Genomic DNA, 13,290 nt, shown 5'->3' on the forward strand with positions numbered 1-13,290 from the left:
TCAGACATCATGATTTAGCTGAGTATTTATTCTTTGAGTTAATTCTTTCATTACTTGCTTTATATTGTTATGAATTATTGTTGGTTATTGGAGTTGGATTCTGACCTTAGTACAAGCTCGCCACTGTTTTCAACCTAAGGTTATGCTTGTTATTTATTGAGTACATAGGGTTGGTTGTACTCATACTACACTTCTGCACCTTGCATGCAGATGTTGGCCGCTAATGTTGTTGTGTTCGTTGGGATCTAGATTTGAAGATGTACCTGCGTTTCGGTTGTAGCTGCCTCTTGTTCATGGTAGCCTTAGATTAATAAAACTTTGTTTATGTACTTTTCAAACAGATGATGTATTTACTTCATACCAGCTTTGTATACTCTATTCTTAGAAGCTCATGATTTGTACTACCAGTCCTTGGGGATTGTATCAGATTCAGATATTTCTTTACTTAATTATTTTATTAATTGTTATTGGAATTGGTTAGTGGTTAACTGACTTACCTAGCAGGTTGGGTTAGGTGTCATCACGACTAATTGAATTTTGGGTCGTGACAAATTCCTACATTCTTCAACTCTTTGATTTGTCTGACAGCCAATTCACTTGTCTCTCAGAACTATTGAGCTGGAACTGAAGACAAACTTCTATATATCAGGGAAATATTACTTTATAAATCAATTACTTGAAGAGTGAGAATAATAATAATAATAATAATAATAATAATAATAATAATAATAATAATAATAATAATAATAATAATAATAATAATAATAATAATAATAATAATAATAATGTGTGTAAGACACTTACATTCCGTATGTCATTAAGTTTTTTCAGTCGTGAGATCACGTTAACAATTCGAGCACTAAATGGAGAATGCCATTATAACAGAATGGTGACTTTGATCATACTTTTGTTGTTAAAGTAAGAAAGAGCAGAATCAAATAATATAGTAGAACATATAACACGTAGCAGTAAGCTATTGAGAATCTCAGCACCTAATTTCCCAGTTGGTTCATGAATCTCAGCAAGAAAAGTAGTACTTAAACCTCAAAAAAGATATTGATTATCTTTCGAGTGTCAGATTAAATTTCGAAAAACTTCTTTAAATACTACATTTGTAGCTTGAGTAGTTATTTGTCCATTGTCACCATAAACCAAAAATTTTAATCCTTTTCTAGTTGTCACCCGGAAAAGAGAAACATATAGTTGTCCGTGTGTAAACATAGATTTCTTCAAAAATAATTCTACGTGAGACAATGAATGTCATTGACCTTTGTTGATTGTCCTGGCAAAAGATACAACGATTGAAAATTATCTTTGTTGGAACTTAAATGGAATTCTAGCATGAGATGTAGTTAGAATAATTCTTGTAATAAACACTTTATGTCCAACCATCTGTCCTGATAAAACCTTGGCTTAAATAACTTGATTTCCAAGTTTGGTTATGATCAATCTTGTTCCATTACATAATCCTGCCGAGTGGTGAATATTTCTTAATAACATCACTGAAATACCAACCTTTAGAGTAAGAGCGTGATTTGGAACTCCTAAACATTTAATATTATTTAAGAATTCTGGTGTGTATACATGTTCCAGTGTTGAATAAGTATGGTCAGAGCTGCAGATTGTATCAGAACTCAAATATGATTTCTCAGAACTTTTATTAAGCGAAATCATATATTCGTTGATTGATTCCACCATATCAAGAGTTGGAGCAAGAATGACTCTTTATCGGAGGTATCCTATATTACTGCAACGATTATTGAAATCAGGATACGTACTTTCTACAATTGCAGATATTGGATCAACAGATTATTTTATCAAAAGATCATTTGGTGTTTGGACTTTTTCATAGCCATCAACAGAAGTACCAACCATACCATCGCCAATTGCCAAAATCCAATCTGAAAAAACTCTCAACTCATTCAGATGAGTCCCTATTTCATTACCTTGCAATCTCACATTCTTTGTTAACTTTAAGAGTTGACAGTGAGGCTACAAATAAGAAGAATTGAGAGATGCATTAACAATATCTTGTCTAGTACCTTTTGGAATGACAGGTAATATTTGTCTAAAGTCACTACCAAGAATAATTGTTTTACCTCCAAATGGTCGGTCTAAATTGGATGCATCTTTAAATCTAAGAATATCTCTTAAAGTATCAAGAGCTTCAAAATAATATCTATGCATCATGGGTGCCTCATCCCAAATAATCAACTTTGCCTTGATAATTAAATTTGCTAAAGGAGTAGCTTGCTTGATATTACATGTTGAATCTTCAGTTAGATTTAGAGGAATCACTAATCTTGAATGAGCTATTCGACCACCTGATAATAACAGAGATGCAATCCCGCTAGATGCAATAGTTAACACAATATCTCCTCTAGATTTTATGGCAGAAGACAGAGTTCTCCAAATAAAAGTCTTACATGTTCCTCCAAAGCCATATAAAAAGAAAAATTCACCTTTGTCTTCATTCATAGCTCTTATTATTTTTTCATAAATTGACTTTTGTTCATCTGTCAAATTCCTTATTAATTGTTGATGTTCCTCTGCCAAAGCGCGTTTATTATAACGCAATGCATCCCGGATTATTGTTGTCAACTTCTTCCGCATTATAAATAGGCTTTGGCATTGTTGGAAAGTCCTGAAAATTTCTTCCACATCCTTTTTTAAAAAAAAATCAAGCTTTTGCAAACAACGATTTTTCAATTCATCTTCTGCTAAGTCAGCTTCTGAAATAACAGAAAAATATGAAATAATTAAATACAATAAAATGTTAAAGTTTAGTTTAGCTACATGAAATTAATAATAAGATTAACGAAAAATAAAATATTTAATAGTGGTTTACATGAATTTGAAGCATCAGTAGTTTTCTCAACTATTGTCCTCTCCGTAAATGTCAGCCTCAAATTGTGTGTCGTAGTCTTTAATTTCAAATTATTTGCTACGATAACAAAGTAGGTCATGCGATATAAGCCGAGTTCCTGTATCTTTTTCCTAAAGAACTTAGTAACATACTTCCTGATTGAGGCATATATACGATCACCCTAGAAAATCATATTAATTGTTAGGATGTATTAGATTGGTATAAATTGTTAGTGCTGGAAATTAATAAACAATTGTCAACAAACATTGTAAATTTTTTAGGCAGAATGCGCATATTTTTAGAATTTGCAGTAGTTATAGAGATTAAACAATTGTCAATAAACATTGTAACTTCCTTTGGCAAAATATATGCATATTGTTAGAATTTGCAGCAGTTTCAGGAGGAACATCATATTTTGTTTCTCAGATGGATTATATAAGATGTAATATATTGGTAATAATTTTTTTTTTGCTGGAATTAGTAAACAATTATCAATCAAATGTTCACAAACAGAAATAGAAATAAGACTAAACCACATAATCACTTCAAGTAGGTAGTTTCATCTTTTTGAGTATTGCTGGAAACTAATAAACAATTGGGAAATAACGTTAGAAACAGAAAGAGAAATAAGGGTACTACGCAAATAGTTTCACGTAGAAATTTTCATCTATTTGAAAATTTTGAAAAACTTATGAACCATAGCAGCAGAGAAGAGGAAGAAAAAAGTAAAAGCAATTATAAATATATTACCTTTGCATTAGTAATACCAACTCTATCGAATAAGGTATTTCAGGCTTGTAGCGATCCGGTATTTCCCACATTCGAACTACTCTAACTTTTAAATTTTATTGCATGGCGTTGCTTGAAATTTGTCTATGTCATGAAGTTTTGTAGCCATATTTGTAAAGTTCTGTATTCTGACCAAAGCAAAAAGAGAATGGAAATCCAAACATGGGAGTCAACTCCAGACGTGGATTAAAGTAAATTTTTTTTTTTGAATTTTCAGGTTTAACAAATTAAAAAAAAATATACCAACAAACATGGAAGTCAAAGTAGATGTATACTAAATTGGAAGTTTTAAAGCTTGTGAACTTCTGTAAACAAATTAAAGAAAAACTCGCACAACAAACATGTGGAAGTTTTAAACGTTGTGAACTTCTTTTAACAAATTTAAAAAAAAAATGCGCAGAACAAACATGAAAGTTTTAAACCTTGTAAACTTCTTTTAACAAATAAAAAAATCGCAGATGAAACATGGGAATCAGATGTCCAACTGCATTAGCATATATTTAAATTTCTATTTTAAATTATTTTTGAACCTCCAAATTAGTTGGAGGTTTGTACTAAAATTGGACACATGTTTAATTTTTGTTTTGACACTTGACACAATAATATGACTTTGCTTCTCCTATTCTATATAGATAGAAGATTGGTATCTGGTTGGTCTAACTTGTCGTTCATCTAAATTATTTTATCGAGTATTGTTACCTTCTACTAGCACAAGTATAGAACTTAGATAGATGCGAAAGAAATTACTTTACAATCTTCGTACTTAAGACTGAGCAGCTTTTATAAAAGCAAATTTTTCTACAGTGAAACCTCTTTGTAACGGCATTCCTACATAATAGTCATTCACTATAAAAGCCAAATTTTTATCGGAACTGATTTTTATGTTATGATGATATGTCCTTTATAACAACACTTTACTATAGCAACCAAAAAATATTGGAACAAACGACAGTATTATCGAGAGATTTGACTGTATATTCATTTCCTTTTATAATTGTTTATTGGAGACTCTGCTTTTTAATGCAGGTAGCCTTGCATATTGTTTCCTTTCTTCTATGTTAGTAAGAAGAAGGAAAAAGTTGTTCCATTTTCTTGACTGCGTTTGAGGGGAAAAGAGCATGAATAAAAAATAAAGTTTAAAGCAGTAAAAATGGATATATTAGCCTCATCAGCTAGTCTTCAGATCAGAAATTTTACAATACACTTGAAAAAAGAAGTAAATTTCATAGAATAGCCAAATAGATACTACATCTTCACATCTTAGTAGGAATGATCATATCTTTTCAAGTACCAAAACTCATTCAACTGGCTTCCTCTTTCTTCCAAGTACAGAAGCTTTCTGCAATCTAGGACCTCCCATTCGCCACTTCTTAAATGCTGCTGTTGAGGACTGACCAGCTTCATACACTTCGCCATGAATGAAAACCAGAAAATTAGTAATGAATCTTACAAGTATTTGGATCAGATACTTTTTCGACGCTAAACATTTCAAAGTGTTTGCTTGGTGGTGTTCTTAAAAGAAGTTATTTTAACAGAACAAAAGTCTTCTGGCCCCTAACTTCTGGCCCGTAAAAGCAATGTGAGACTGTTTTCCAGGAAAAAAACAGCACATTTTTGGGAGGAAAGCTTTTAAGCACGACGATTCAATCACATCTTTGTTGTCCAGAACTTCAAAGAAGCTTTTTCAATGAGATTCTCAAATGAACTGTGTAAGCGACACTACTCAGAAGACATTTAATTTTGTTTTCTTTTTCTTTATTTGGGAAAAGGGGGGTTATTCTGGATAAGAATCAAAAGGTTATAAGAGTTTTCTCACGTTTAGTCTCTTCTTTTGTGAGAAGAGTCAAGTGCTTGGGAGCCACAATTGATGCTGCAGTATGAGCCTTGATGAGGACTTTTCTGTATCTTGTTTGAAATGCAACCAGAAGTAGAGGCCCAATGGTTTTCTCACCAATCCTGTCCAATAAGAAAGACATAAAATATAAGGTAATGTCGACCTGAAGAAACATCAAATTAGCATCTAGGTTTGAAGGAAAGAAAATCAGGAGAAACAACAAACTTTAGGCAACAAGAGCTGCAAATGTACTTCTAGACACACTCAAAAGTACCAGAATTTGAAGATGAAAGATGCATACCAACCACATCATTTATTAATGTAGCAAAAGAGAACTGGGAATAGTTAAGACTATTGATTACTGGTTCACTATCAAATCAAAAGTAGCTAAGATCTTGCACTACCATATACAGATTGTGCCACAGAATGAACAGATATCTTTATAATTTCTGCAAAAGACAGCTCATAATCAAACAGGGGGGAGAACGACTTCAGGTTTCCCTTCCATATTAGGTCCTGATTTTGCACAAGTGTAACCAAAAGAAAGGCCCGTTTCAACTCTGCTCAATAATATTTTGTGTTTCCAGCTTTTTCATCTACAAAGGATAAAATCAACCACGAAGCACACTCCTAAGTTTAAATACCTAACCTCAAGAAATGTCCTTTTCTGCTTTTAACAGGAACACTTTATTCGCATAATATTTCCAACAGAAAACCACTCTGTATCCGTAGTCTATCCAAAAACTCTTCAATTCATTTGGATAATTCCATCTTTCATGACTGCATATGCAGAATCAGCAAGACTGTGAGCACCGTGTCAGAGGGTATCACCATATCTTGTAAGGACTAACAAGAGCTCCATCAGCTAACATTTGCATAGCATTGTTGAACTGTTGGACCTTCTCTCCTATGTTTTTCTTTGGGCTCGCATTGTAGGGGGAAAAAGAAAAGAAAAGACAAACAACCTTGAACTGGGGGAGCATCTAAGAGATGCCGTTGTAAAGTCATCAAGGTCATATTTATGCTCTAAATGTAGCATCGTTTCCTCAATATTCACCACCAATCACCACTTCCCATAACTCGGCTAATGTGAAAACTATTACCTCTCGGCACTATTCAGATTATATTAAGTTCTTCCAGCAGCACTTTGGCTCAACTATGGGCGCTATAAATGTTCAAGTAGAGTGCTTAACATAAAGTACCATGAACTGCACGAGTTTCAGGGTAAAACGCCATGCTTCACATAAAGTAATATGAGCTGCATCAGTTTCTATTAAAAGCTCTCTTCCCTTGCAGCGTTCTGATCCACTCCTTTTTAACATGAGCACAATCATTTCTCACATTAATTGGTCACTATTGCGATATAAGATCAATAAATCTACATCAGCTTCCCCTACTTGGGGTTTTGGGAGGTAATATAACAATTGCAGGCAGAAAGGAACAAAGACAAGAAGAACTCACAGACGTGCTATCTTGCATCCAAAATTATAAAAGTACGGGCATAAACTTCTCAGATCCACATGTGCTGCATCAGCTCCTATCTCATTCCTCGTTTTGGCTCTGGTAAATTAACATTCAAGAAACAGATGGGTGGAAATTATCAAATGCTGGAACTTGGATCTATTATTGATCTACAAAAAAATCACTGATGTGAATTATCATATGAGATACGGCGAGTTTTAGACAGCACATGAAAGAGTCTGAATATAGCAGATTGTCATCAGTCTGAAGAGAACATCAACCAATCTACAATCTTTTAACTGATTTTTAAAGATTAAAAAAAAAAAAAAGTGTCCATAAATATCCAACATCTCTTCCATTAACTGCCACTTTTTGCATACTTAACTAATTCCACTCGTGTTTCAAATAAACATAAACATGAAACCATGATGAGAAACATTAAGAACTTTACTTCGTGTCAAAATATGGAGGAACTTTGATAGACACCGCTTGTCTTACATATAACTCCTGGGCAAGCCAAAAGGGCATTTCTACTTGTGTACCAGCTTCCACCTGTATTTGAAGGGAAAAAATAACCATCAAATTTTGGTCATGAAAATTTCTATACATTGAAGGTGTAAAATTTATTTGCACAATCAGGTCATTTAAACAGAGACTCAGGGTTTGGAGTTTATAGGTTCCTAACTACATCAATCTCAAGTGAATATACAATAAAAATTGGGTTCACAGTCAAATATCTATAGATATTTCGTAAATTTATTAATACATATACAAGGTCTAGTCAAAAGTTATTGAGTTCATTGAACCCATAAGTTATGTGGTAGATCCGACCCTTCTTTTAAAAGGTAATAACATATAACTACTTATTTAATACGCATAACCTAGAATAAATGATAAGTTACATGTTATAATATGTTAAATTACACTAATGGTATAAATAAATTATCACAATATCAGTGTATATAACTTAAACACGAAAAATAAAATGATTCAACATAAAATTCCCTCAGAAATTTACCTTGTTAGTGTCATCAGCACAGTCAAAAATCCCAACTTCATTAGCTGTTTGCAAGAACACAGCTGGAACAAGCTGAATTCCAAAAAGATTATCAAACCCATATATAATTTTCCACCAATAGCTTAAAAAAAGCATTAAAAAAAGCATTAAAAAAATCAAGAACAAGGAATTTACCTCTTCTTCAGCTAAGATATCATCAATGTCATAGTAATTTGCCATCTTTAACTTAAAAAGGTGAACTTTTCAACAAATTGGACTCAGACTCACTTGATAACTTGCTGAAATAGAAACCCCAAAAAAGTTATGAACAATTCGAAGCCCTAACCCGCCCTTTTTTAGCAATTCGTAGTTTTTCAAAAAATTGAGATGAAAATGGCGCTAAGTAGATGAATTTGTACATGCCCCCCTTTAGTTTTACTCTTATTGCATTTATGCCCCTGGATTTTAGAAAGTTGTTTCGATCACTACTTCTCTTTTGATAAGAATTAAGGAAGAAAAATAAATAAGTTTCACTAGAAATGTTTAATACTATATAATATGTATTATAAAAGGTAATAGTACTAGGCTATCTACACTGTAATATTTTACAGTGACGAAAATTTAAATGACCGTCATTTTACCTGCATAACTCTGCCCCTACGGACCAATAGATCTTATATTTTATTTACACGGAAAATGGTCAAATGTATCCCTGTAGTATCTGAAATTGTTTAAATTTATCCTTCGTTTCAGTATGCATCCAATTACGTCCCTACTTTTATACTTTGACACATATATACCCCAAATTTAAACGGAATGGCACGTGGCAGCTTAGGAACAAAATAACCCACCCCCAATTTTATTACCTAGGTCCAATTAAATCTCACCCCAAATTGTTGGGTAAAATTCAAAAATAACAGATTTATAAGTGATAATTGAAAAATAGCCACAGTTTCAAAAGTAATGAAAATTTAGCCACTTTTCATGTAAAGATATATCTGAACGAAAACACTGTTCAAAATCCGAAAAATATTCCACCATAATATAGTGGAGTTTGAATTGTTTACATGTGAACTTCTAACATAATATACTGAAGTTACAATCATAATATACTGGAGTTCCAGCATAATATACTGGTCCAGTATAATATGTTGGAAGTTCATACTATACCTGTTAATCGGGCCGGGCTGACCCGTTTACAATCCGGTTTAGCCCGAGTCAGCCCGGTACTGTAGCGTGGGGGGGGCGGGCTGGGACGGGTTGGGCGGGGAGCGGGTTTCAAACTAATAATTTTTTATACCGGTGCACCGAAACCCGCTAAGCTCGTTAACGGGTTGTTAACGGGCTACAGTCCGGTTCAGCCCGAATTTTAACGTTTTTTAATTTTTAATTTTTAATTTATTTTTTTTTGGCCAACGGTCAAATTCAAATATGACCGCTGGACAACGGCCCTTTTTTGCAGAAATGATCATTTCGGCCTACCCCCTTAAGAAAATAGCCCCAACATCCCTAATATTTGATAAATTATAATTTTAACCTTTTAAAAACTATAAATAGCCCCCTTTCTTCTTCATTTTTCCTCACAATTCGCTCTCTTACTACTCTAATTCTCTCTTGATATTATTGATTATTGTTCTTAAATTCTCAATTACTTATTACTTCAAGTTTCATCAAATATTTAGTTTAGCCATTACAAAATTATTATTATCAAATATCAACTATTCAAGTGAAGTGTGGTATCAAGTATCGAGTATCGATCTACCAATTGAAGTTTGATTTTTGATATCAAATTTAATGCGGCATCCGGAATCCCGGTACACTCGTTCTATATCTTTTTCTTCTTTGGTGTATATTTATTTTATTATTTACAATTATTAATTTAATTTACATAATGGATATATTTAGATCAGCCAAAAAAGTGTGCACTAGTATAGGTGGTAGTAAGAAAACTTTCAAAAGATCAAGAGGTGGTGCTTGTTCTTCTAGTAGCTTTACACATATTTCTGAAAGTTCACGTGAAAATTTAAATGTAGATTATGAGGGACTTCAAGAAAATTATGGTATAGATGATGATTAGATGATAATGTAGATGATATTCTATTTCCATCACCAGATAATCTTGAAACACCACCAGTTACACCTGGTAATGCTAGTCAAACTCAAAATATTAGGGATGGAAGTCGTGGTAATACAAGTAGGCATCCCCTCCCTATTAAGAAGAATCGAAGATTAAGAAGTAAGTGTTGGAATTTTGTTGACAGACTAGAAGAAGATAAAAATTATGTAAGATGTAGAATTTGTAAGGATATTTATAAACATGAGACCGGTAAGGGAGGGAGAACGGGTCAACTTCGTAGGTACATGGTAGACAACCACCCTCTTGATTGGGGAGTAGATGAGGAAGATGGGCAACAAAAACTTAACCCGGGTACTAGAGGGTTAATGGGTAAATATGATATTAAGAAATATCGGGAAGAATTAGCTAAAATGATTGTTTTAGGTTGTTTACCTTTTAGTTTTGCTGCTTTACCATATCTTGTTACTTATATTCAAAGAATTTATAACCCTTTGTTTAAAGGTATTCCTAGAAGTACTTGTAGAGCTGATATCTTTAGGCTTTTTAGACGATATCAGACATATATACGTTATTTGTTCGCTAGTCTTTCTTGTAGAATTTCTCTTACTTCTGATATTGGTCGTGCTGTAAATGGTAATGATTATTTGACTGTTATATGCCATTTGATATATGGTAATTTTTGTATACAAAAATATATTATTGCTTTTAAATATGATGAAGATCAAAGTCATACCGGTGCATTTATAAGTAATATTATCCATGAAGTTACTATATTTTATAATCTTGCAGAAAAAGTTTTGTGTGTGTCATCTGATAATGCTTCTAACAACAATGCGGCTATTACAATATTAAAATTACATCTACACCCACCACTTCCTGAAATATTTCATGTTAGATGTGCATGTCATATTTATAATTTGATTGTGAAGTGTGGTCTTGAATTATTTAGAGATGATATCACTTTAGTTAGAAGAGTTGTTGGTGTAATTCAAGGAAATAATAGAAATGCTAGATTAAATGCATTTAAAGAAAAATATCTACACTATGGACTAAAACCAAGATTCATGCCCGAAGAAATAGTTACTAGGTGAAATTATACTTATTTATTCTTAAAATATTGTTATAAATATAGAATGCCTATAACTGAAGTTGCTAATTCTTATTGTACCGATCCTAGCCGTTTGTTAACATCTAAAACTTGGGATGTCATTGAAGATGTTGTAAAATTTTTACAAAAATTTTATGTGGCTACACTTGAGTTTTCTGGAGCTTATTATCCTACTATTGCAAATGGTTTAGTTTATATTGCTAAAATTTCTCTTTTACTACATAATTTGAAGAAGAAAGAAGGATATACTTCTGTTGTTGAATCTATGCTAGATAAGTTTAAAAAATATTTTTACCCAATTTCCCCTATTTACCTAATTGGTGCTATTTTAAACCGTTCTATCAAAATGGCCACTTGTCGCCAATTAATCACTGCTTTATATTCTTATATGGATATTGGACCAACTGAAACTCCTGATATTGACACTTGTATTTCTAATCTACACAAATATTTAAAAATATTATATAATTATTATGCTAACATTGTTGATGCTTCTTCTACTGTAGATGCAAATATTCCTTTCAAGTTCAGTTTCAACATCTGGGACCAGTGCTTTGGATGATAATGATGGTGTTGAAGATTATTTGATTTGGTCTACAATTGGGGAGCATCAACAAACCAGTAGCAGGAATATTGATGAACTTCAATTCTACTTGCAAAAGTTAGCAGAGCCCCGCACAAAGGAATTTCTATCACTGGGTTGGTGGAGGAGCAACTCAAATCAATTTCCTGTTCTTTCGGCCATGGCTCGAGACGTGCTAAATGTGCCGATTTCAACAGTTGCATCAGAGAGCACATTTAGCTAAGCAAGACAGCAACTAGGAGATACCCGCCATTCATTGGGTAGCAACGCTTTGAAAATTCTAGTGTGCTTCAGAGATTGGATAAGATCAGAACAACGAAATCAAGGGCGTGACGAGGTAGATGGAGCGGAGGACCAAGAAATTGGAGATATAATGGTTTATGGTTCTGATTCAACCAATGTCGGAAACCAAGAACCTCATGTTGACATGGATGAACTTACAAAAATGATGCAAAGCATGTGATTTGTTTTTTTATAATTATTGTAAACTTTTAATTTGCAAGTTCAAAAATAACAAAATCAAAAAAGAACTTGCAACTTAATTTGAAGTATTATATATTATTCAATAAAAATATCCAATGAAAGTTTTCGGAGCTTGATCATTACATATAGGTCTTATTAAGTAATTTTTTGTAGCCACTTACTTTCAAATTTTAATTTTAAAATTATAAAATTCAAAATTAAAATTTTAAACTTCAAAGTTTAATTATAAGCCTTAAAAGTTTGCAAACACTTAAGTATCAATAACATTGAATAAGAAAAATAAAATTTACTTTAAAAATAAAAATAAAAAAATCCACGGGGCGCTAACAGCCCGCTAAGCCCGAACCCGGACGGACAAAAAAAACCCGAAAAAGTATAGCCCACTAACACAGCCCGCTAACAGCCCGCAACGTTAAACGGACGGGCTGATTTTTTTTTTTTTTTGTGTCCAACCCGTCCCAGCACGCACGTTAAACACCCATAGTTCATACACAGGTGCTCCAATCTCCAATATATTATGATAGAACTTTCCGTGTGCTGGAGTTCCGGCATAATATGCTGGAAGTTCATACACAGGTGCACCAATCTCCAGTATATTATGCTGGAGTGGTCCGTGTTGCAGCAAAATAATGGCTATTTTTCAATGACTTTGCAAACGCTAGCTATTTTTCAATTATTAGTCCGAAAACTGACTAACTCGTGCTATTTTTACCAAATTATTTACCCATTACACAACCCAATTTCCCTCGAACAACCAACTAAATACATGACAAATATGGGACCCACACCAACCCTCGTCATCTTCTCCATCTCTTCAAAAATGGTCGACAATAGGGATGGAGTACTATGATGAAGCGTCATCGGAGTTGGGGGTGGGACCCCACATTTGCAATTGATTGGTTATCTATAGAAAAAATTTAATAAGTTTTGAGGGAGAAGTGGATCGGGTAATTAGTAAACAATTAGGAGTGGATTTTTATTGGATTCGGGTAATAAAATTGAGGGTGAGTTATTTTATCATTCCGTTTAAATTAGGGGTATATTTGTGTTAGAATATAATGATAGCGACGTAATTGGACGGATACTCAAATA

General features: G+C 33.1%; 1 protein-coding gene across 1 annotated transcript; it reads right to left on the reverse strand.

The window, feature by feature from the left end:
• Positions 1-4,790: 4,790 nt before the first annotated feature.
• On the reverse strand, positions 4,791-8,416 carry LOC107768398 (DNA replication complex GINS protein PSF3-like). The gene is made up of 6 exons (XM_016587526.2): positions 8,143-8,416; positions 7,969-8,040; positions 7,402-7,502; positions 6,951-7,049; positions 5,472-5,611; positions 4,791-5,062 (listed from the first exon to the last, which is right to left on the reverse strand). The coding sequence occupies exons 1-6, from the start codon at positions 8,185-8,187 to the stop codon at positions 4,953-4,955; spliced, it is 567 nt and encodes a 188-aa protein (XP_016443012.2). The 5' UTR covers positions 8,188-8,416; the 3' UTR covers positions 4,791-4,952.
• Positions 8,417-13,290: the final 4,874 nt, after the last annotated feature.

This window comes from Nicotiana tabacum, chromosome 24 (assembly GCF_000715075.1).
Source record: "Nicotiana tabacum cultivar K326 chromosome 24, ASM71507v2, whole genome shotgun sequence".
Lineage (NCBI taxonomy): Eukaryota > Viridiplantae > Streptophyta > Magnoliopsida > Solanales > Solanaceae > Nicotiana > Nicotiana tabacum.